The sequence below is a fragment of the Typopeltis vanoorti genome, chromosome 12 (genome assembly GCF_054136105.1).
Source record: "Typopeltis vanoorti isolate ZY-2024b chromosome 12, IOZ_Tvanoo_1.0, whole genome shotgun sequence".
Lineage (NCBI taxonomy): Eukaryota > Metazoa > Arthropoda > Arachnida > Uropygi > Thelyphonidae > Typopeltis > Typopeltis vanoorti.
This window is the reverse complement of record NC_143560.1, coordinates 11,618,234-11,644,537: the sequence shown is the minus strand read 5'-3', so window position 1 is coordinate 11,644,537 and position 26,304 is coordinate 11,618,234. Positions and strand designations below refer to the sequence as shown.

General features: G+C 35.0%; 1 protein-coding gene across 2 annotated transcripts in view; it reads left to right on the top strand.

Moving 5' to 3' along the window:
* Noa36 (zinc finger protein 330 homolog Noa36) overlaps positions 1 to 26,304 on the top strand; it is a 269,801-nt gene that overhangs the window by 127,531 nt on the left and 115,966 nt on the right. For both annotated transcript variants that reach the window (XM_090401473.1, XM_090401474.1), the window contains exon 8: positions 7,369 to 7,415. In XM_090401473.1, coding sequence (XP_090257599.1) covers positions 7,369 to 7,415 — 47 coding nt within the window. The remainder of the gene's footprint in view (positions 1 to 7,368; positions 7,416 to 26,304) is intronic.

The window sequence follows — 26,304 nt, the reverse complement described above, 5'->3', positions numbered from 1 at the left end:
TAATTCACTGTTTATTCTGTTTCTGTTTCGTTATCTTGGATATCTACTGTTATGGCCTTGTTGATATGAAGAGGGTATGTTTCTGTTCAAGCATGTAGACTGCTATTTCTGTTTTCCCTGTGTTTTGTATTCTGTTTTTCTTTTGGTTGTTGCATTTTTTATTGTTTAAATGTTCTGGAATAGAGATGTTACAATCACAGAAGTGTTCTTGTAGTCTTGCCTATAAGGACCTGATAGTAGAACCTGTGTAGGTGACATCACAGTCTTTTTTGGCAAGGAAATTTGTAAACAACATTGTGATGTTCTAATATTTCTTTGAACACAAACACCACCACAATGTTTCATCCTTTATCCATCTTTAATTTATAGTATAACCAAGTGAAAAAACTTTCAACATCTATCTCTAATCTAGAGTATTTTAGTAATAAGGTGTGACACCTTTTGACTACTTGTATATGGAAATACAGGTTGACACTGGTAGATAGTCATAGCAGCAGAGTAACCGTTGGCAAAAGATATGGTGGAATTATTGAATAAGCACTTCATCAGCATATATCATACTAGTGTAAATGATGCCATGCAATATATAGAAGGGAGGCAAGTATTAGGAGAATTGGAAGTGAAAAAATCAGAGATGTATCATGTTGTAATTGGAATGTTAATAAGACTGTGGAAATGGATGATATATCACCACTTATTCTTAAAGAATGTGCAGAACAGTTAACTGTGTCCTTGACCTCGTTACTTAATGAAAGTCTTGCAGTGGGTAAGATTCCTAAGGAGTGGAAAGAAGGCAAAATAGTACCACTGGGACAGAAGTTTCCAATTATAGACCAGTCTGTATGATTGCAGTTGTAGTGAAGATGTTAGAGAGATTGGTTAGGAATAGAATGTGAGATTGGGTATGGACATAGTAGTCTTCATGATGGTCAGCATCTATAGAGAGTAGGTCTTGTTTTAGCAATTTACTTGCATTTTATGATAAGGTAACAAGTCTGTGCAATAAGAGAGAATCATATACAGGGATATTCTTGGACTTTGAAAAAGCGTTTCATAGATTGCCACATGATCAGTTGGTGTACAAGCTGCAGAGGATGGGAATAAATAGTATATTATGTAGATTGATTAGTGATGCTCTCTGAACGATACCAGCAAGCTATGTATGACAGAGCAGTGGTGGATAGAAGGAAAAAAGGTGATATGATAGAGATTTTAAGTTAGTGAGGGGATTTTTATCGGATTAAACAGAGGTCTGTGATTAATCTCTGATTATCAGAGATTAATCAGAGGAAATTATAAAAAAGAGTAGAAGGTGAGAGGGAAAGAACCAGAGGCCATTCCTGGAAGTTATGTAAGCATATGGCGAAGAGGGGTATGAGTAGTAGATTTTGAACATTAAGAATTGTGGGTGAATATAATGCAGGAAGTATTAAGGATTTTAAGATTCTGTATGAAGGAAGGATGTTATCAGTTGGATGAACCTCCCACAATGAGTCTGCCAACTCCATGAAGGGTGTAATAATAATTTGATCTTAAAATGACTGGCTCCCAGATTTTTGTAAATTGATACAGCCATACTTGTTGAGGTTTGGGGAATGTTTTAATTCTGCTGTTGATTCCAAAACAGTCTCTCTCTCTCACTTAATAATGACTTCTGTGCTGCACTTTTGTTTTCTTCCATTTGATCCTGTGTGAGTGGTATGCAAGGTATGGTCTGCTAGTCCCAACTTGCCATAACGATAGTGCCAAATGTATTTTTAATCCAAAGCAGGTATCCACAGTTCTCCCTGTCTGTTTATAGCAAGCCAAGTTAATGTGATAAAGGAGTTTTTCCTTAGGTGAATGGATGAGAGTTGCCACTTTCATATATGATTTAAATACAGTGAGGAGCTGATATTTATTAAGCACTGTAGATATCTTTTTGGATATGCTCTAAATGTATGGGATGGTAACAGTTTAACTGTAGTCTGACATGTTAGGCAATGAAGGAGATTTCCATGAAGCATTTAGTATTTTGTCTATTTTTGGTAGATTATAGCCAGTGGCTAACAAAGTGTGATGCAAGCGAATTCACTGGTGAGAGCATTGTTATTGGAACAGATAGCTGTAGCTCTGTGAGTTTGCTTTTAGGATACCATATTGTTGAGCTGGATGATGGTTGGGAATTAATATTGTTAAATAAAACAATATGAACTGCCAACACATAAGCTTTTCTACTCATTTGGTGAAAGAAAGTATTACAGTTTTGCTATGTGCAAGCATTACAAGCACACCAAAACTTGAACTGTTGGTGATTGGCAAGTACAAAAAAATTTGGATGCTTCAAAGACATTAAACATTGCTAACCAAGTATTAGGCAAATGAAAGTTTGGATGACAGCAGACATTTTTTTGAAAAGTGGGACAGGATTTGGATGACTTAAATAAGATAAGAAATTGATGAAAAATTTTACTATTGCATTGCTCATATAGAAATTAATGGTTTTTGCTTGGTGAAGCTTGACCCCCCCCCCCCTTAAGTTACGTCTTTAATGTAGCCAGTGGACCTAGGAATAATCCAAGCATTCATGACATGCTTCTGAACCATATTGTATAAATTGTACATATTGATGTACTTGGTGTTATGCACTTAGCTTCTGCAGCATGGAATGAAATTACTGATAACATCATTACTAACTGTTTCAGACATGCAGATTTGCAACCCAAGCAAGTCAGCCCATGGAAGCTAAGATTATAAATGATGGTCATGAGGAACAGCAGGGCTTAATGAAACATTAAGAAGAAAGTACTGTTTGTCAGAGTTTGACTATGTAGATATTACTACTGTAAATATGTGGAATGTTAGGAGTGTGCACCACAGAGGAAGAGATTATTGAAAGCATTCTCAGTGGAGGTAAAAGAAATGCAAATCCTAGTTCAGGTTCTCAACTAGCTCAACAAAGCTAGTTGAGAATCATCTCTGCAGAGACCACTAAAGATAGCCATAGATGCAGTTAAACATCGTAAGAAAAATCTCTGAAAGCCAGGATGGTACTGAACATTATTGAAAAATAATTATGAACAATATCATTGAAAATGATATTTTTAAAGTTGTTCCCTTAAAACAACAACTATTACTGATTATTTATGTGCAAATGTTGGAAAAATGTCATCCCCTCTGCCTTAAATATAACTGCGCGCGCGTGTGTGTGTGTGTGTGTGTGTGTATCAGGTATACATTGAGTGTTTCATACAAATTAAGAATTTTTTTTTTTTTTAATGAAAAGGAAGGATAATAAATATATAGTGTTATTTTGAATTATCAATGTTATCTTCAAAACTTATTTTGAAAGTGGTCAAGAGTATGTGAAGTTATAAAGTATGAGATACTTGGTATTGCACTATAGAAGACAGTAATTCTTAGGCAGATTTTTTTACTTCAGCATAGAGACACCATGGAATAGATTTATAGCTTTGTCAACTCACAGTCACTCTGAAGCATTAAGTGTCAAAACACAAACATTCTTTGATTAGTTGATATAAAATATGCTGTGGATATTTATTATGTTTATCATTCATCCTTCATTAATAATTCCAGAAATTCCATTCCCTTACTACCATATGCTGTTATCTCTGCCCAGTATATACTGCTATAGTTAAAATATCCTGTAATGGTCATAAAATTGATCTGCTTAACCATTTCCTGCTCATCACCCTCTGGCTTGCTTTCCTGCTCACCTCACACTGTACACTTTCAAAACTATTAGTGCCATTTCCTTTCAAATTCTCCACTCTGAAAGGACACAACTCATCATCTATCATAAAAGATAGATGATGATGAGTTGTGTCCTCTACCCTGTTTGCCCTTCCTATCTTGCTGAAACATACTATACCTTTGTTTTTATTCCTGTCCCTGTCAGGACATCATCTTCTGTCAGCCATGTTTTACTGATTCCAGAAATCTTTAGACAGGCTGAGACTACCAGTAACACTAATTCATTCCCTTTATTCCTGATTCTCCTGGCATTTGTAAAAGGAAACAATTGCATTATCACCATTTCTATGCCTATTATTATACCTTCCAGAATGCAGTTGACTCTGCTATAAACCATACATTCTTCTATCTCCCAAGTGACTGTCTCTACAAGAGATCACTCCTGCTACAATCTGCCATAGTATTTCTAGTTTTCCTGGCCTAACACACTCACTTGCACAAAGAATAAAAATCTCTCCAGATGCTTAGCCCTTCTATGTTCAAATGCATGTCTCTTACATACAGCTCTTTTCTATCCTCCAATACACTCCGAATATCCACATATTCCAAGTCTCTCTCTCTCTTTTTTTTGACACATTCTTGCTATCATGTCCTTCATTCTTATGTAACATATTTTTAACTGAAAGGAAGCATACATGCTGCAAGCACAGGATGATACAAAACTTGTGTGATACTGTGCAAACTGTAACTTTAAATGTTGGCAGGCCAGACAATAATGTTAGTTAATGGAGGTATGGCAGATGTCATGATCAAAAGAAAGAAACAGTACAATGCACACACACACACACACAATATTCAAAAAAGTACTAGACTTAACAACTTCACAATGCAAATGCTCCATACTCAATTGTAACTAACTCAAGCTGAATTTACCCTAAATTATAATAAAATCCCCAATAATTAATATCAAAACTTATCTTTTTTTTCCCACCTTGCTCTGCACAATATCTTATTATGTTATTGAGTTTGAGAATTTAGAAGTAATGGGTAAGGAAATAATCCTAAATGCCAAATTTAATTTAGTTCTCTTAATATGGGAAATTATTATTATTATTTTGAATTGTTTTGTCAATAGAAATGGAATTATATTGAAAAAAAAAAATGTCATCATCCAGTCTTGAACTTGGTACCTGTTCAACAGCAAAATATACTAAACTGCATCATATTCATATGACTAAATACACCTCATACAATAAGTTCTTTTAATTGTTTACATACAGTAGGGTTTAAAATTGTTCAGCATCTATTTTTTAATTATTTCTTGATATTTCTGTTGTTTTCATAAAAACTTTCTTAACGTCCATTTCAAATTATGTTATTCAAAGAATTATTCTGTTGAATGGTGATATTCTTGTAAAATTCTGACCACAATGTATCAAAAGTTATGTGCTCATGAATTGTTGATGTGTTTTTCTTTATATTCTTCACTTTTTACTAGAAATGGTTCAGTCCAAACCAAAATTGAGTCACCTAAATCTGAAATTCCATTCAGCCAGAACAAGTTATTACAGTATATAATTTTTGCAAATTTTTTTAATGTTATTTATTCGAGTACAATCGCATCTTATAGAGAAATTATTATTATTATGGTAACTTCCATGGAATCGGTTTTCCACTCGTGTTCCACTCACCAACAGCTCCATATAAAAAAAATCTACTCCTCACATCCTTCTTTTTCACTTTTATGGAAATTAAGAGAAAGATGTTATTAAAAATAAATGCAAAATGCAATACAAGTTGTAATGCAGAAAAATGTTAATTCAGAAATCTATATTCAACTTCTTTGTTCTTCAGAAACATGGGCCAGGAAATACAGTTAATGAATTTTTGGTTAAATACTTTTTGACTGTTAGTTGATGGGTTGTTCAAATGTGATCATTCAGAATATTAAGCTGTGTAATTTGAACAACTTCTGTTCTTTTAATATTTAAATTATATATATATATTTTTTTATGGGACAGTTTCTTCTTCTACATTATACTTCTGTATTTCCAAGGATTAAAATTTATACATGGCCCATAAATGTCAACCTAACATTTTACTCTGTTTTCCAGGGTAGAGATTTGCACAGAGAAATTAATTTTTAAAGACATCTTTAAAATTTGTTTTAAAATATAGATATATAATTTGGAAAATGTTTTGGTAACAGTTAAAGTCACTTGCAAGCCTTTTCTTTACAAATATTGGTTCCTTATTTTTATACTGTTTTTGAAAAATACTGTCTCTGAGAGTGAGTGAATATGATCACAAGTAGAGCTTCACAGATAGGAAGTAGAGAGGAGCTATAATATAGTATTTAATGTAGAGGTATATTGCACAAGATAGTAGGTAATGGAAACCAATTGATCTTCCCTGGAAATTATAAACAAATTGTAAGGAAGTGTGGAGCAGGGTATTTTGCATGATGGATGAATGGAATGTATTGCCAGAATAGATAGTGAGATTTCTGAATCTGTTTAAAGTAAAATATGATAGCTACTCTAGTTTGTGTGGGAAGACCTCTTGGATTAGTCTTTTGACTCGATGGAGGCTGTGAATTTTTTGGTAGTTTGTTATAGTGAATGAGTTCACTGCAACAATTTTTTTTTCATAGTGAGAACATGATTTCTTCCTGCTTTAGTTTGTGGGCTTCCTCAAAGGCCTTCACTGACATGCTTCATAACTTCTTTGAGCAAAAGGAATGGAAGTTGCACTGCAGTATATCTTGTTCCTTTCATAATCTGCAAAAATCCACATATCAGGTGGATTTTTTATACATAGCATAAGTTGGTGGGGAGGAGCTATAATATAGTTTATTGTAGAGGATATATTGCCTGGAATCACCATTGGAAGTATATGCAAAATTTCCTAGGTTCACCAACTGGGAAGTATGGCTTAGATTTTATCCCCCACCACTTCAGAACAGAAGGAAATCTAAATGACCATGCCCTTGAATAAGTAAAAGATTTTCAGTACCTTGGTCTCTATATCAATAGAGTTCCATAAAAGCTTAAATAAATTCTTCATTTCCATAAAATCTAACTAATATTTGGAAATTTAATCTCATCACAGATATCAAAATCCATCTATACAAAACCACCAGTGAAGCCTACATTACATGTAGTTTCCAGATGACACGAAACATCACTACTCAATAAGCAGTTAATATTATCAATAGCTTTAGGACAACGTGACTTTGATCATTACTAGAATACACATGGCAAGATCACATTCCTAATACTGTCATTCAGAAAAAAACAATTCAGTGCTCTTGCTGTCTACAGTTTAATGGACACAGAAAAAGAAGCAGACCAAGAAAACAGTGTAGGAATACATAAACAAACTTAAATGAGACTCATGAACCATCTGATCTTTACCATTTGGCACATAACAGAGTAACTTGGCTTACCTTCAGACTTTATCTTCATGAGTTTATCTTCTAGATGTTACTTTCACAATTTAATGTACCTCTGTTCTGATTTTTGTCATTTGCTTGGAAAATTCTTTTCTAGAGCTAATTTTTAAATAATAATTCTTCTAATTTTATCATCACTTTTAAATGTGTCTAATTGTAGTAATACAGCCTAAATTTATTTTAAGTTTAAGTACTGATCATTCAAATATGATATTTTATAGGCCAGTCATGCAATAAGCTGGGACAGTACTCATGTCTTAGATGCAAGGTATGTGAAAATATTGATCTTAACTACAAAAAACTTAAAAAAAAAAAATATATATATATATATATATATTGATCTAAATTGAAATAAATAAAAGAAATTTTCCTTGAAGTGCTTTTTTTAAAGTCCAGAATTACCTGAAATCAGCCAGCTTGGTTGGCTGAGTGGTTAGTATATCTGCTTTCTGACCTACAGGTTGTGGGTTTGAATCCCATCATGACATGTGGAAGTTTGTATTGTCTTTAAGTGAGAGATGAATTTCATCACCAAGCATAAGACTACTTGCCCCCCCGTGCGTGCCTTAGTGGTGGCTCGAAAAATTTCCACGTAGCAGAAATCCTTAGTTCAACCATGTACTAGTGTACTATAGGTTTACAACCTCTCATGAGTAAGAGTCTCATAAAAAAAAAACATTAATCCAGTTGATTACCTATTTTTTGTTCTATAACAATTCCCATATGGAAAATATGGAAACTGTTAACACTCAAGCATCATTAGTGAAATGGAGGATGGTAAGAGAAAAGGAACTTACTTTAAAAACCAAATGATTTTTCAGAAATACTGAAATGGATTGACTATTATAGAGATAAAAGTAGAGGAGATGAAGTTCAGTAAACTTAACATCAAACTGCATATGGTTGGTCCAAATTTATTATTGTTGTTGCATGGGAATCTCCATGGTATCCAGACTCATTAGGAGACCAAAACTTACCTATCATACCTCTTCTTGAATGTGCTCACTAATAGATTACTCACAACAGACTCTGACAACTCATTCACCACTCTCCAAGTGAAAATCTAGTCCAGAGGCCATTACTAACCATGTTCTTACTCTGTTTCCAGGGATGGATTTCTTAGTTTCTAGCTGAATGCTGGAACTTTCCTCTGTATCAGGCCTGTAAAACTCTTTTAGTAATTTAAATGTTTCTATTGTGTCTTCTCATCTTTACCTATCAGCCGCCAACTTCTGAAACCCATAAACCTTCAATCTGTCATTCCACAGACCATTGACCATCTTGATCACTCACCTCTGGATCCTCTCTGCGACTTCCTCATCCCTCAGAAACCATGATCAGAACATTATGCAGTAATTTAGATATCACCATATCAAAGCCACATAAAGTGAACGATAACTTCTGTATTTCTGCTTGTTTGTGTGATCTTCAAATAACCAAGCAATCCTATGAGCTACCTTGACCACTTTTGCAATATGCCCTCTGAACATCATCTCCCTATCTACCATCACTCCCAAATCCCTAACTTCATCAATTTTGCAGAGTACATTCCATCTGTGTAGTATAAAACTTGTAATCATTTCATTCCACAATGCATAACTCGACACCTTTCCACATTATATTGTTGCCCATACTGTCAGCCTATTTAAATCTGGAAGCTCTCTACATTGCCTTGATTAGCTACTATGCTACTATTATTACCATTACTATTTGAAGAGAAATATGACCTAAACTATTAGTTCAGTTCATATTTCTCATCAAATCTTTTCCTATATCATTCATGCACAAATTAAATAGCAGTGGTCCAAGTACACTATTAGTCACCTGCTTTTTCCTGGATGCTGCTCTTCCATATGTTACTGTTTGGTATCTGTCCATAAGCTACCTTCATATTCATATCTCCAGCTTCACATCCATCTTCATTTGTTCCAATTTATATGATACAACTCTATGCAGTATCTTATCAAATGCTTCAAAATTAGCAGTATCGTGTTGTCATTCCCTTTATTCAACTCAAGCTATCATTCTGTTATGAAACATAAGTTAGTTACTAACCCTTCATGACCTACTCTTCACAAGCCATGATGTCCCCATAGATATTTACTTACTTACTTAATCCTCCTCTTTTACCTTTATGGTGTCAAGGTTTTGCAGACCACTCTCCATTCTTTTCTATTCTCTCTCTCTCTCTCAGAGCCTTTTTAGCTCCATCTTCCCATTTTGCTCTGGGTCTTCCTCTTGGCCAGGTACCCCTCACTTCTTGCACAACATACCTGTCTTGGTATTCTCGAATCATCCATTCTATTTGTGTCCAAACCATCTAAGCTGGCTATCCTCAATGCTTTTTATTAATGGTTTGATCTGGAGATTTTATTTTATAGTTGAATTACGAATTCTATCTCGCCTTGTTTTCTTCTCTATTTTCCTGAGGTACCTCATTTCCATTGCCTGTAACCGACTGTGATGTCTATCAGACAAGGTCTAAGTTTCACATCTATATGTGAGGATTTGGTACAAATGTTGTTTTAAATATAGCCTTCTTTATTCCTTTACTTATTACATTTCTATTTAAAAATCTGCAGTTAACTGCATGACATTTTCCCAGCACTATTAATTCTAGCTTTTATTTCTTCATCTATTCTTCCATCTTCATTTATAATCACTCCAAATATTTGAATTTTATTGTCTGATGCTGTTCTTTTATACTGAGATTATGTTCTTGATGCACTTTATCTATCCTCATTGTTTTGGTCTTGGCTATATTTATAACCATCCCTCTTTTCTCTGTTTCTTCACTCCATACATTTAGATCATACTGTAGATTCATTTCTGATGAAGCCACGAGTACTACATCATCTGCAAATATCAAATCTGATATCTTCACAGATTTTGTTTTCCAATTTCCAACTTGATACTGTTTTGTTTGCATTTTGCAGGCTTTAATTACATCATCCATTAAAATAATGAAAATATATGATGATAGTATATTGCCTTGTTTTACTCCAGCTGTAGTTTTAAATATTTCTGATTCTGCATTTGCTGTTCTTACATAATATGATTTTCTCACATTCTATTATCTCCTTTTTGAATATAGGGATGATTCTGATATTTCCCAGTTTCCTTGGATATTTTCTCCTGTTCCAAGTCATATTAATAATTTTTTAGGAGCATGTCTTCACCTACTGGTCCAATATACTTAAGCATTTCTGGAGTAATATTGCCTTTCCCAACCTCATTTTCTTTATTGCTGCTTGCAATTCCTCTATGCCTATTGCTCCTTCTTGATTCTGTGTTTCAATATGGGTCCAGGATTGTTCTTAATCTTCCCTCTCACATATCAGTAATTCTGAAAAATACTGCTTCCATCTCTTCATTATTTGTTTCTCTTACATGAGTGGTTTTCCATTTTTATCCTTTATGAATTTTATGGGGCATTCTTTCTCTTTTCCCATATTTTTTAGTACTTTTTAAAACAGTTTTTGATTCTCTTTAACATTCTTTACAATATTCTTAACTTTATTTCTCTGGTGTTTATATTGTTCATAATATTTGTCTTTCTGTCTTGTTTTTGTACTTAAATACTTCTTCCAAAGTTTCTTCCTTTCCTGTATCTCTCTTTTGATTTCTTCTGTCCACCAGACTGTTTTTCTTTTCCTTCAATCCTATCTTTGATACTCCACGTGTCTCATCTATGTTATTGCTGATCTTTATTTCCTCTATTCTTTCCATTATTATTTCTTGATATTTCTTCTTAATCTCTTCCTTCTTGAGAAGATAATATTTCACTTTCATCTTTATCTTTTTTGGATATTTCTTTGCTCTTCCCGCTCAAGTTTTTCTATTCTCTGTACTGTAAGCACATAATGGCACTTCCAATCTCAGTCCCTCTTTTAACTTGCACATCTCTTTTTCTTATTAGCTTTTCTTATATAGTCTATTATAGATCTTTCTTTCCTGGATGATGATGCTTTTGTATATTTGTAAATATCCTTATGGGGGAATTTTGTATTGGCAATTACAAGATCATTTGTTGTGCAGAGTTGCAGTATTCTTTCTCCAATATTATTGACAGCCTCTTCTCCATATCTACCTATCACATTCTCTCATTCCCTCCAGTTCCTTCCTACCCTTCCATTCAAATCTCCAAGGATAATATATTCATTTTCTGTTTCATCTATTGTCATTTGTAATGTTTTATAAAATTTTTCCTTTACTTCTTTTTGTTCATCCTCATTTGGCCCATTAACAATTATCATTCTCAGTTCTTCCTTCTCCTCCTGTTTTATATGGACCAACGCCAGCCTTTCACGAATAAAATCCCATCCCTTAACCCTGTCTATATTTCCACTATGAACAAGGCATCCAACTTCTGCCTTTGCCCTCTCATTACCTGGTAGTCCACTGTATAGTAACAAATATCCATCCTCCAAAAACACCTTGTCCATTTTTCTTTGTCTCTGTGATTGCCAAATATTGCACTGCTGTCTTCTTAATCTCCCTAACTAGTTCAGTTTCCTTTCCATTTAAGCCTCAATTCCATGTTCCATACACTGTAATCCGTAAACCTCTCCTATAGTTCCATCCGATTTTGTTGTTTACTTTGAAGTCTTTTAATCATTTTTAATTCGAACTTGCAGGTGACTGGCCTATAGAGTTCTAGCATAATAGAGGTGTCTCTCTTTACGTTGCCTATGCTTGATGTTGTGGGAGAAGTTAAGGTTACCTGATTTGTTATCCTACTTCCTGAGACAGGATGATTTATTTTCCTCCTCAGGTTTCTCCCACTATCCTCCTTTCTCAACCGGGCTTGGGACTGACTATGGTAGAGTTAGAGTATGTATATTATCCTAAATTTTGTCTTTGATAAACCTCTCTAATTCTCTTATCCCTCCTGAGATACTGCTTAGTCTGTAATTTGACCACCTCTATCTCGGAGCTTGGTTTATGCACTGGAACTATTTTGCCCAACTTTCTTCAAGGTGTTCAGAGAGTGAAGAGGATTATCTGGAATTCTGGGAGGTTCATGGACAATTTATATTAAATCATTGCTAATAACAAACAGTTCAGTTTCTTTATTAGTTTGGTCTGTGAAGTTGGAGAAGCGAAGCCAGTTGGAATTATAGACATTTAAATCGCCGAGGAAGATTATCTTACTGTTGGGGTAGCTAAATTGTATGCAATTGACTTTCAGAGATAGGTAGTCAAAGAGATCAGTGAAGTCATTGGAGTTTGAAGAACAGTAGAGGCAGCGAATGAAGGCAATAAAGTGAGCAGAGAGAGAGATCTTTAGCTGGAGAAGATCACATAAAGGTTGTTATTGTGCCCTGGGTTTAAATATTTAATTTCAGTTGTAAATTATTCACAGGATGCAAAAGGTATATGCTAGTAACTGTTGTGTGAATCAGGATTGCCAACTTAATACAGTTTTTTTTTAAATAACGGTTTCACACACATGTAGAGAACATAGGAATGAGTCATGCAGCATATGCATCCTTCCACATGTCTCGGTCATATCTGTATGAGTAAAAAGAAACACTATTAAAGTTCCAGGGAAATATATGAAAGATGAAAGCAACTGTCAGTTATCTTTTAAGAGCAAACTTCTTTCTTAACTGGAGACTCAACAATTAATTAGTAATTATCAATATGGATATTTTTTTTTTTATTACTATTATTACGGGCAACTCCAGGGAGTCATTAGACTCATCGAGGGAGGCCCCAAATCATATTCATCACAACTATTTGACATTCATACAGTATCTATCATACCTCGCCTTAAACTCATTCACTGTCACAGCATCCACCACAGACTCAGGGAGCGCATTCCACTCATTCACTACTCTAAAAGTAAAGAACCCAGCTCTAACACCTTTACTAACCACACTTTTGCCCAGTTTCCATGGATGTCCCCTAGTCCTCCCACAACCAGCCCTGTTCTCAAAAATATCTTCTGAATTAATTTTATAGAAACCCTTCAGTAATTTGAATGTCTCAATCATATCTCCCCTCCTCCTCCTATCAACCAATTTTTGCAACTCACAAACCTCAACCTGTTCTTATACGGTTCATTCCACAGACCTGCTATCATCTTGGTCACTCTCCTCTGGATCCTCTCCACCTCCTCCCCATCAAGTAGAAACCTAGGTGACCAAATCTGAGCACAGTAGTCTAGATGGGGTCTTATCAAGGCTCGATACAGAGGAACAATAACCTGCTTGTCTCTGCTTGTCAACGTATTCTTCAGCAACCAAGTGATTTGATGAGCTGATTTGGCCACTTTTGCAATGTGTCTCCTAAATTTCAATTCCTTATCTACCAACACTCCTAAATCTCGTGCCTCATCAATTTCCTGGAGCATGGTTCCACCAATGCAGCAAAATGTTGCCATCCTTACTCTACAGCTGAAAGATTAGGATGGTGGTGTAGGGCTTCACATGACTCAAGAAATGGGCAATCAGATTTAGCATCAAATACAAGGATATTTAATAAATTCTAACTTTTAATGGAATTTGTGCAATTATAACATTTATTATATGTATCTATTACTGCAAATATTTCATTTGGAAATAGATATGTATAATAAATATTGTAACCAGGGCAGGCAGAAGCGGGCATTCATAGCATGCAGGCGCCGCTACGAAAGGGGTGCCGGGGTACGGTTCATAAGTTCATTTTTAAGAAACAAAATTTTTATCATAAAAACAAAAAATTCTTAGAATGATCAATATTAAAATACATAAGGTGGATACACCAAATAAAAATTAAAAAAAATTGTATATAAATTGTATGTTTACAATTTTGCAGCGAGAGCAGGCTAAACATTTGCCTGCAGGATGTTGTGTCTACTGCAGTCTATCTAAAGTGAAACGGTGAACAGTTTTTATGTGCAGAAACAAATTTTCGTACAAAACATTTGTTGCTAGGTAATTAGTCATATCATATAACTGGTTATTAGCAACAAGAGCCTACTGACAGTAGCACAGTGCGGACTATTATTTCGTCTCTGTGTCGTGTTGTGTAATAATTTCTTGTAGGTATAAAATAGAAATGGAATCAAAAATTAAAAAAAAAGTTATTCGGTGCACAAAATCATAAGCGTCATGCTGCGAAAGAAGCAGATATTAAGAAACAAATTGGGGCTCTTAATAAATTTGTTAAAATATTAAAATATTCTGATGCAGATTGTAACCAACTCGATTCATCAGAAATCAGAGTTGGCAAACCGTGCACATCATTCAGTTTGCATGAAAGTACTATTGAACAAGACAACAAAATGCATGATTTAAATGAAAAACAGGAGAAGATTTAGTTGTAGTTGACCACAACAATAACACATGGTTAGTCTCTGCAAATTTAGAAGATCCAGGTGAATGGGGAAATATTGATGAAAAATTGCGAGTTGTTTTAATTGAAATGGGGCCTGTTCAAAAGAAAAATATAATATATCCCAGAGATGCATATGGTCGTAAATTTTGTGATGCGTATTATAATAGAAAAATGGAAAACGGTGAGCTCGTGCCAAGAACATGAATCATTTATTCCGAAACTTTAAATTCTGTTTTTTGCTTTTGTTGCAAACTTTTCGCACCTACTGAATCAAGTAGTCTTGTAGAAGATTATAATGATTGGAGAAATGTAAGTACAACTTTGCATAGACATGAGACTAGTTTAACTCACATGAAAAATTTCTTAAAATGGAAGGAACTCGATAAAAATTTAAAAAACAAAACTACTATTGATTGCCAGACTCAAAGCATGTATGAAATGGAAAAGGAACATTGGAAGAGTGTTTTAGAATGCTTGATTGAAATTATAAAATTCCTTGGTAGCCAAAATTTAGCTTTTCGCAGATCATCTGATAAATTATATGAAAGGAATAATGGCAAGTTTTTTAAAATTAGTTGAACTGTTTGCAAAGTTTGATCCCGTTATGGAAAATCCTGCTGAAAGGGCCCTACAACGAAACAATAGAGTACACTATTTGAGTAAAGACAGTCAAAATGAAATATTGGAAACTTTAAGTAACGCAATCAGGGATACAATTTTATTATCAATTTGAAAATCTAAATATTATTCCATAATTTTAGCTTGCACACCTGATGCAAGTAAAACCAAACAAATGACCATTGTTATTTGCTTTGTTTCCTGTGACAATGAATTGTCAAGATCGGGGAAAACTTTTTAGGTTTTGCAGATATATCAGATTCCACACGACGTGGTTTATGTGCAACAATAATGGAACAACTGGAAAAATGGAACATTCCCATTGAAGACATGTGAAGTCAAAGGTATGACAATGGAGCAAATATGAAAGGGAAAAAATATGGGCTCCAAAATTGGCTTTTGAACAAAAATCCTAGAGCTTTTTATGTGCCGTGTGCTGTTCATACTCTAAATTTAATCATTAACGATGCAGCCAAAGTGAATGCAGATACAATTAGTTTATTTGCAATTATTCAAGAAATATACAATATCTTTTCATTCTCTCACAAACGTTGGGCAATCCTTTTAAAGTTCGTAAAAAATTTGACATTGCAACAGCCATCAGAAATGTGATGCGAAAAATCCGCCCTCTATGATATCAGGAGAAATTTAAGATGCACTTTTTGAAATTTTAAATAATGAAAATTTTAATAAAGAAACTCAGCATGAAGCACAAACATTATGTGCTAAAATAAAGGACTACAAATTTATTTGCTCTCTTATAACTTAACATGATTTACTTAACAGAATAAACCCTGTGAGTAAAATGCTTCAAGACAAAAATATGAACATTACACTTGCTTTAGAATCTATCGAAAACTTAAAAATATTCTTACAATAGTATTGATCAGATACAAATTTTAAAGAAGTTCTAAAAATGACAAAAGAACTGAGTGAAGAGGTGGATGGAGAACAAGAATTTAAAACTGGTACGGAAGTTCGATGATGAAAGTAGACATGACAATTTGACTACGAGCATCATGACAAAATGCCACAATCGCCAGAAGATAAATTTAGAGTGAATGTGTTTTATACACTTCTAGACATTGCAATGTGTTTGTTAATAGAACGTTTTGAACAACTAAAAACATATTATGATAATTTCAATTTCTTGTATAGATTACTACAAATTAATAACGAAGATTTACGAAAAAATTGTGACGATTTAGAGATTCTCTTGAAGGACTGCGACAATAAAGACGTAAATGCAATAGAACTATATGACAAGTTATATGCTTTCTGGGATATTTTTTGGAAGGATAATTTAAATATTCAAAACCCTTTCGATATTCGATAATTTTATTGTGTCCAATAATTTATCTTTCCCTAACTTTTCAATTGCTTTAGGAATATTATTAACCTTACCTGTTACTGTAGCGAGCGGAGAACGTTCCTTTTCCAAGTTGAAATTGATTAAAACCCACTTAAGAACAAGTATGTCACAAAAAAGGCTTGTTAGTTTGGCATTAATAGCTATTGAAAATGATATATGTGTGGAATTAGGCATTTAGACCATTATTTCTAATTCTGTGAATATGAAATCAAGAACCCTAAAATTTTAATTAAAAAAATTTCAAGTATATTTATGTAATTTAATTTATTTTCTGTTATTCTGTAAAGATTGTATTTTTTGAATACTTATATTAAATGTTTTAATTATTTCTGGATTCTTTTTTTATTTTCTCATCTATCTTGAGTTTCTTTTATTTTCCTAAAAGATAGTTCCACATAAAAATTATTAAGAAATTTTTACAAGTTACTAAGAATTTAGTAACTTGTAAAATGCAAGAATTTTTTAAACTTTAGTTCAAATAAATTTTAACTTTAATTAAAATTCATTTTAATTTTGTTAGCGATTTGGGTCGGTGTATCATTATATTCAACGATTAAAGTGAAGTGGCTTTATCAAAATTTGCTTAAACTTTTCAGAATTTTTTGAATATTCGGGTTTTTAATGATTATCCTGCCTAGTCAACACCCCCCCCCCCCCCGGTTCATTACATTTAGCGAACCAACGTGTGGCTGTTCTGTCAAAATTTATTTAAGAAATTTCAAATAATTTAAATTTTTATTGTCGTAAAAGAACCACACATGCCCGGATCGTTACAGGGGTACTTAGATAGAAATTGCATGCGGGGGCGACAAATACTCTAGCTCCGGCACTGATTGTAACCACCCATGTAGTGACTGGTTACAATAAAATAAGATTACAATTAAGGCTTAATTTAAAATTAAGTGATTTGAAATAAAGTTAAATTTAATTACATAATGAAATGACACAGAATTATATTTAAATTAAATTTCAAAAAAATAAAAAATATAATAATTAAAATGGGGATGGGAAAGAGTATTGCTTGCCATTTTTGGGGATAAGACTCTTCCAAATCTTAGACAGTCGTTCCAATTTAAATTTGGGTGGTGTAGAAGTGCTTCAGCACTCTCTTTAAATAACCACTGAAACCTAAACCTAAACTGATGTAAAAGGTGATTATGGACCAAAAGATATTGTGATCAGTGTTTTCTCCATGCTGAGCAAAGCCAGAATTTGTTGTCCCTATCCTATATACCTGCGATACATGGGATAGGGACTCATCCTGCAGGTTCATGGTTCTTAGATGGACTTTTAAGTGTCCAGGATGCATTTAAACTTCCTAATGATGATTCTTGTTAAAAAGCTTAGCAATTGAAACAGATAACATGTGCTCTATTTAGCAAATATTTTAATGACATCTATTTTTCGAGATGAATGATGTGCTGAATCTTGTTGTAAGTAGCAGCCTGTGAACGTAAGTTTATGATGAACAGATGTAGCAAGTATTCCAGAAGGCATACAGAAAAAGAGGACAAACAGTGCAGGTGACAAGTTGCTTCCCATAGCTCCCATTTCTTTCAATCTGTTTGTAGAATTGGATTCTGCAGATGCAAGAGCTTATGTGCCTGATAAAGTTGAACAGTTAGACTATGAACAACACCAAGAGTGGTAAAAATTATATTTATTAGACTCACTATTTTGCTGGTTTTCTAACCAGCATCATCAGAGCACAATTATAACTGTGATAGGCACTACACTAAACTACGTAATTGAAGGAAACAATTTTAATTATAACCTACAGTAGAAGTAATGTCTTTACATGACACCATCTATGGGTTAGATAACCAGAAAGTTAATTTAGAGAAATCAGGCTATCAGGTCTTAATATGATAGTCTCTCAGATCTTTGGTAAATTGATGCAACCAATACTTGTTGAGGTTAGGAGAGTGCTTCATAGCTGATTCTGATTCTAAAAATAGTCTCTGATGTATAATGACTTCTATGTAATAAAAATGTTTTCCTCCATCTGATCCTAAGTGAAAGAGTACGCAGAGCATGGTCTGATAGTCCAGACTTGCCATACAGATAATTGCAGATGTAATTTTTGTGTTTTTCAAAGCAAGTGTGTTTAAAGTAGGTCGAACTGCAGGCACAAGAACTTTATACATTCCATGATGTTTGAGAGGATGCAGTTGATCTTTAGGAGAACATATGAAGATAGGTAGCTGAATGAAAAATTGGAAAGTGACATGGAGATCATATTTGCAGAGAAAATTACTATTTTTTCTGATGTACCTTAACATATAGGATGGGAATGGTTTTGCCGTGATCCTGTGTGTTTGGTGTTGAAATGATAAAGGGTGCATGCAATATTTTATCTATTTTATATGGACTGTAGCCATGGCTAAAAGGTTGTTGGAAGTTTTTCCAGTTTGTTATACTGTAAATTAAAGATATGAAGAAATTATATACTTGTTTAATCCTTTATCCAAGTGTGAGCAAACAAGTTTGCACCTGAATTATTTTTATGACTGGGGCAACTTATATAAAGAAGTTAATGGCTTACATCACTTGCCTTAGTATCCCATAATTCAGAGCACATTTTTCAGACATGTATAATGCTATGCATTATGGGAAGGATCACTACCCAGACCTGTTACAACCTTTATTGAAGTAGTCAAATCTAGAGGTGATGCTAAGTAGAAGTAATGCTGAAGTCATATTTTCATATATGAGTAGCCAAAAGGTGTCACACCTTATTATTAAAATACTCTGGATTAGAGAAAGTTGTTACAAGTTTTTCCAACAACTGCTCCCACTGATGCTCGTGGAAAGGCTTATACGTTGGTTATGCATTTTCACTATATTATTTCAGGAAATTACAACGTACTAGGATATACATTAAGGCAGGACAGCAAATATCAGAATTTCAGAACACAAGGACTACATCCGGTTTCACCAATACAGCCACTCTGGTCTTTCTGACCATGCTCTGGATACCTGTCATAGAATATGGTGGAAAAAAGCCAGGATAATACACCGTAGCAAATACAGATATGAAAGGCTTTTCATAGAATCAGCTTCAGCCTTAAGAAACGAGCCAAACCTCAACAAATTTGGCTGCATGAGACTTCCTCAAATTTGGGAGACCTACATCAGAAGACCTTCAGCCCAATCGCCCAAGAATATCAACATTGCCCGCTAGAGGGCACCATCAGGACTTTAGGAGAAAGAATAGCTTCATACTTCTTGCTCATTTATTGTTTTGCTGTGCCTGCATGCACATATCTTGTACCTAAGTTCTTGAAAATGGCAGCGTGACATTGCCGAAATATAGAAATATATTAAAATTTATTTTAATGTATATCCTAGTACGTTGTAATTTCCTGAAATAATATAGTGAAAATGCATAACCAACGTATAAGCCTTTCCACGAGAATTACGATAATCCACGGAGATGTTACCACACGTAAAGCACGCCATTATGGTAAATTGAAGTTGAAGCTAGCAAGACAACTGAATCGTCTCGCCTTCCTGAAGCGCTGCCGGGATAACCAGGTAATCCCTAACTGTGTGAAATTCAAGCACCGTTTCTCTTCGCAAAAGGCACTTCGTATCTATAACCATGCCAGCCAAGCCTTACTCAGAGAACAAATTGCCACCACTCGCCGTTTCCTGAGTGAAGCTAACTCAGCTATACAGGCACTCGAAGATGACCTTTCAAGCACCTTAAGCCACGAAATTTGGTAGATTTTACATGACATCTCGTGCACTGCAGCGGAGAAAGAGCTTAGATTAGTCCGAGATCGACACATCAAAAAATTCGAAAATTTAAAAAAGGTTGCAATCTCGAAACCGCAACTTCCTACCAATACGGTAGTGAATCTGTTGTCACTAAGTGTGAAACCTGAAGCACTCGACGCCCTCGCACGTGGCTACAACTTCGCCATTGCGCCCAAAAGAATACCTGCTGAGGATATCATGATATGGATTGAACGCGGGATCCGACACCTCCCAAGCCACGTCGCCAACGATATTAGACTGGATGTAGCTTGTGTTCTGACCAAAGCCAAACCACCTAAAACCAACATGCCCAGTAAAGAAATTAAATCTCTATTAGAATTAAAGAAAAACAAGAAAATAATAATCATCAAAGCTGACAAAGGGAATGCCACAGTATTGCTGAACCAAAATGATTACACTCGTAAGCTGAAATCTCTATTGTTAGATCATGCCACTTACCTCCCTATTGAATACAATCCCACCAACTCACAAATTAGAAAACTCCACAGGCTCCTTAAGAGGGTCACTTCTTGGCCAGTGGAAATCACCAACAAACTAAAACCATATAACTCCATACCCCCCGCATTTATGGACTCCCAAAAATTCACAAGGAAAATGTGCCATTACGTCCCATAGTGGATGGCATTGATTCCCCCACATACAAACTAGCAAAACATTTGGCCAGAGCTCTCTCACACTATACTGGCAACACACCTTCATACATAAAAAACTCAGCCCACTTCAAAGCCAGCATAGAAAACCTTACACTCAAACACACTGACATAATGGTCAGTTTTGATGTCTCCTCCTTATTTACGAATGTCCCACTCAAAGAATCCTTAGAGCTAATCCAAGCTAAATTTCCTCCCGATATCACAGCCCTATTTCAGTTCACAATGAACTCAGGCTATTTTGTTTGGCAAGGAAAATTCTACAAAGAAATAGAGGGGACAGCCATGGGTTCTCCACTCTCCCCACCCTTGGCCAACTTTTATATGGAGACTTTTGAAGAGCAAGCCTTGAACTCTGCCCCACAAAAACCAACCATTTGGCTTCGCTATGTAGATGATGTATTCGCTATTTGGCCACATGGCTCCAATGCACTCCTCTCCTTCCTAACACACTTAAACAACCAACACCCCAGAATCAAATTCACCCTGGAAGAAGAAAAAAACAACTGCATTCCGTTCTTAGACACACTAGTCACCCACCAGCCTGATGGAACCTTGGTTTTCTCAGTATATAGAAAACCCACCCATACAGGCAGCTACATTCACCAACAATTCCCCCCCCCCGTCACAACAATATGGAATCATTAAGACACTACAAAACAGGGCTAAACTTATCTGCTCGAATGACAATGCCCTAACCACAGAACTAAACCACATCTACAACACGTTCTCAGCCAATGGCTACCCCCCCCCAAAAAAAAAAATCCAAAAAATATTAAAACCAGTAAACCACAACCCCCCCCCTTCCCCCTCACAACAAGGATTACTCTGAATCCATCACCATGCCCTATATCCGAGGCACCTCAGAAAAAATCACAAAAATCTTAAAGAAACATAACTTCTTGTTACAAACCTTACAAAAAATTGGCATCCCTTATCCGCTCAACAAAAGACCAACCTCCCCCCCCTAGACCTACCTGGTGTGTACCAGGTCCCTTGCAGCTGTAAGCTGTCCTACTTCGGCCAAACAGGCAGGACAGCAAATATCAGAATTTCAGAACACAAGGACTACATCCGGTTTCACCAATACAGCCACTCTGGTCTTGCTGACCATGCTCTGGATACCTGCCATAGAATACGGTGGAAAAAAGCCAGGATAATACACCGTAGCAAATACAGATATGAAAGGCTTTTCATAGAATCAGCTTCAGCCTTAAGAAACGAACCAAACCTCAACAAATTTGGCTGCATGAGACTTCCTCAAATTTGGGAGACCTACATCAGAAGACCTTCAGCCCAATCGCCCAAGAATACCAACATTGCCCGCTAGAGGGCACCATTAGGACTTTAGGAGAAAGAATAGCTTCATACTTCTTGCTCATTTATTGTTTTGCTGTGCCTGCGTGCACATATCTTGTACCTAAGTTCTTGAAAATGGCAGCGTGACGTTGCCGAAATACAGAAATATATTAAAATTTATTTTAATGTATATCCTAGTACGTTGTAATTTCCTGAAATAATATAGTGAAAATGCTCCCACTGATGAGATTTCAATAAAGGTCGAAACCGATCTGGGTAGTGACTCTTCCCATAATGCATAGCATTTTGCATGTCTGCAAGGAGACATGCTTTGCATTATGGGATATTAAGGCAAGTGAAGTCATTAGCTTCTTTATACGAGTTGCCCTAGTCCTGAAAATAGTTCAGGTGCAAACTTGTTTGCTTATACTTGGATAAAGAATTAAACCAAGTATATAATTTCTTGGTATCTTTAATTTATGCCTAAAAAGGTGTTGTAAAGTGAGTAAGCGTTTTGAATATGCCATACTGTTGGGAAAGGTTGGGATGTGATTGTTTATGTAAATACCTTTCTGTATGAATGGATTTTCTCTAAAAAGAGAAGGATCATGAACCATTAGGAAGTTGTGTCACTAATGTATCGAAAAAAAAGGAAGACAATGTTACTTTCTTTTTCTATGGTGAAGTTTATTTTAGGGTGGTGGCTGTTAAGATGCACCAAAAATGTATCTGTGTTCGGATCGTGGGGCCAAACAGCAAACACATAATCAACATAGCACAGCCAAACTGTTGGTTTAAGTATGGCCATGTTAAGTGCTTGGTTTTCAAAATGTTCCATATAGAAGTTAGCTAGGGAAGGAACAGAAGGAAGAGAGGAACTCATAGCAGTTCCATCCCAGCTGTTTATATATTTTTCCTTCCCATAGGAAATAACCTGCATATACAATGAATCTGAATAATTCAATTATGTCAGAGGGAAATGTGGCTTAATGAGATTTCGGGTCTCTGTCAAAGGTACATTAGTGAAGAGTCAAATAATATCATTTAAAGTGCAGAGAGTTTTTAATAAATGAGGGAGAGCTTCCTGTAATGGAGGAAAGTGATTTGGATAAATGTTTGACCAGTTTATAGGTGGGACTGGCTATGTTGTCTATTATAAGACAAAATGAGGTATTAGGTTTGTGAATTAGTCTTTATTTGAGTTGTGAGTCAGCAGTTAGAATTGAAGGAAGTACAGGAAGATGGTTTAATGTTAAATCTGGTGTGAGACAAGGATGTACATTATCCCCTCTGTTATTCATTATCTATATGGATCACATTATGAAGGAATGTGGTATTAAACCTGATATCAAAATTGGAGATGTTAATGTCAGCTCTTTGCTTTATGCGGATGATGTTATACTTCTAAATAAATCCGCTACAAGTCTGCAAGATTCTCTGACTAAATTGAATAGCTGTTGTAATAGATATGGTATGAAGGTCAGCAATAAAAAGACAAAGACAATGAAAATAAGCAGAATCATTGAAAATGTCAATTGTGTTGTGAATGGAGAACCTGTGGAACAAGTAAAACATTTCAGCTACTTAGGCACAATTTTTACTGAAGATGGTAAACTAAATATAGAAATAGACAACAGAATCAGCAAAGCTGGTATGGTGGGAAGTCAGTTGAATAAATTCATATGGAATAAGAAAGAAATTAGTCGGAACACTAAATTAGCTGTATACAAGACTGTGTTCAAACCAATTTTAACTTATGGATCTGAGAGCTGGGTCAGAAGTAAAACACTTGACCAAAGACTAGAGACCGCAGATATGAGAGTCCTGAGAAAGATTAGAGGCGTGAACAGATGGCATCAATGGCAATATCATATTAAAAATGAGGATATTAGGAAAGAACTTGACATTGTCAGCATCCAGGAATGCGTTAGCAGAGCTAATCTCAGATGGTATGGTCACTTAAATAGAATGGGAGAGGAAAGATTAGCAAAACAAGTGTTCTCTGCCAGGTTGGCAGGAAAACGACCCAGAGGAAGACCAAGATATAGGTGGATTGATACGGTACAAAGTGCCTTAGACGATAGAAATATAAGATCTGATAATGTTGGAGTCTTGACAAGTAACAGACTGATTTGGAGGAAAATTGTAGATAGGAAGTTAGTAATATTGTAATTTTTTCATGTAGTACTGTCATATCCTGTACACCCCTTGAGGGTACATGGCAGGAATTTGATGATGATGATGATGAGGTTTGTGAATTTTTAGGTTCTTGTTCCGGGATTGTTTGAAATGATGAGATTTGATTTTTTTGGTGGGCCAAGATGTAACTTTTTTAATAATTTATTATTAGTAGTAGTGCATGACACTTCCAAGGACTCATTGCTAGCTGCCACTCCCCTTTGCTATCACTCACTACCTCCCACTACATACAACTACCATCCATCACCATCAACAAGTACTTTTTTCCTGTAAATTTATTAATTTATACACTTTTTTTTTTTCCTTTTGAAATTTTATAGGATTTTAGTCTGTTTTCTGATAAGTAGAAGGATCTTTAAGCAGGTGATTCCTGTTGTAATCTGCTTGGTTCATCCACTCATACAGGAAGATATTTCCCTTATTGTCTTTAGTTACAATAATTTGTTTGTACCTATATAACTTTTAAAGTGCTGATATTTCTTTAGATGGAATTGAACCACATTTCCCTCCTGATGTAATTGAATTATTCAGATTCATCATATATGCAGGTTATTTCCTACAGAAAGGAAACATATACAAACAGCTAGATGTAACTTTTACTCTTTAGAGACACTTGTGACATTATGATTAAAAATTATAGACGTAAACACAATAATATTTTAATATTTGCCAAATATTTCAGTCTGAAAATAACAGACTATCTTCAGTGGCTACATAGGCACAGTTTTTAACAATGTGGAATACCAACAATTGATCATTCAAAAGTAGAACGAGCTGTGTCATGTTACATTGCTAAGCATTAAAGAGAGGAAAAATTTCATCAGAGTGATGATTAAATTATAGGTATTAATTCACAATTTCATATAATAATCTTAATTTATAAATAACAATAGACTAATGTAGGAATTAAAAGTCTCAATTAAAAAAAAAAATTAATGTGTTATCCTGATCAAAACACTGCTACACTTAAACCTATAGTCTGGCTGTGCTATGTTGATGATGTGTTTGCTGTTTGGCCCCATAGTCCAGACACATTAGATACATTTTTGGTGCATCTTAACAGCCAGCATTCTAAAATAAACTTCACCATAGAAAAAGAAAGTAACATTGTCTTCCTTTTTTTTCGATACATTAGTGACACAACTTCCTAATGGTTCATGATCCTTCTCTGTTTACAAAAAACCCACTCATACAGAAAGATATTTGCATAAACAATTACACTACCATCCTTCCCAACAGTATGGCATCCTCAAAACACTTACTTACCAAGCTAAGGCTGTTTATTCAAATGACAACCCTTGAAATTGACCTCAGGGACCTTTGCAACACCTTTTTAGTCAATGGCTACAGCCAATAGAAAATAAGTAAAGGATTGCATGCACACCCTATCCTTCCAACACCCAACACATGGGATCACTGCAACCACCCCATATGTTAATGATGCATCAGAAAAAATAGCAAGATTCTCTGAAAAATATAATCTCTATGCCACTTTCATTCAGCCAGCTACCATCGCACGTTCTCCTAAAGATTAACTGCATTCAATTGAGCATCCCAGAGTGTATAAAGTTTTTATGCCTGCAGTTTCACTTACTTTAAACAGACTGGAAGATCAGTTAACATCCACCTTGAAAAACAAAAATTACATCCTCAATCATCTGTATCACAAGTCAGGATTGTCAAACCCATTCTCTGGATACTCCTTCACTTAGGATCAAGTGGAGGAAAACATCTTTATTACATAGAAGTTGCTATAGGTCAGTGACTATTTTTAGAATTGCATCAACTGTGAAGCACTCTCTGTAACCTCAACACATATGATTGCATTAATTTACCAAAGATCTGGAAGGTTATCATTTTAAGACTTGATAGCCTGACTTCTCTAAATTAACTTTCTGGTTATCTAACTC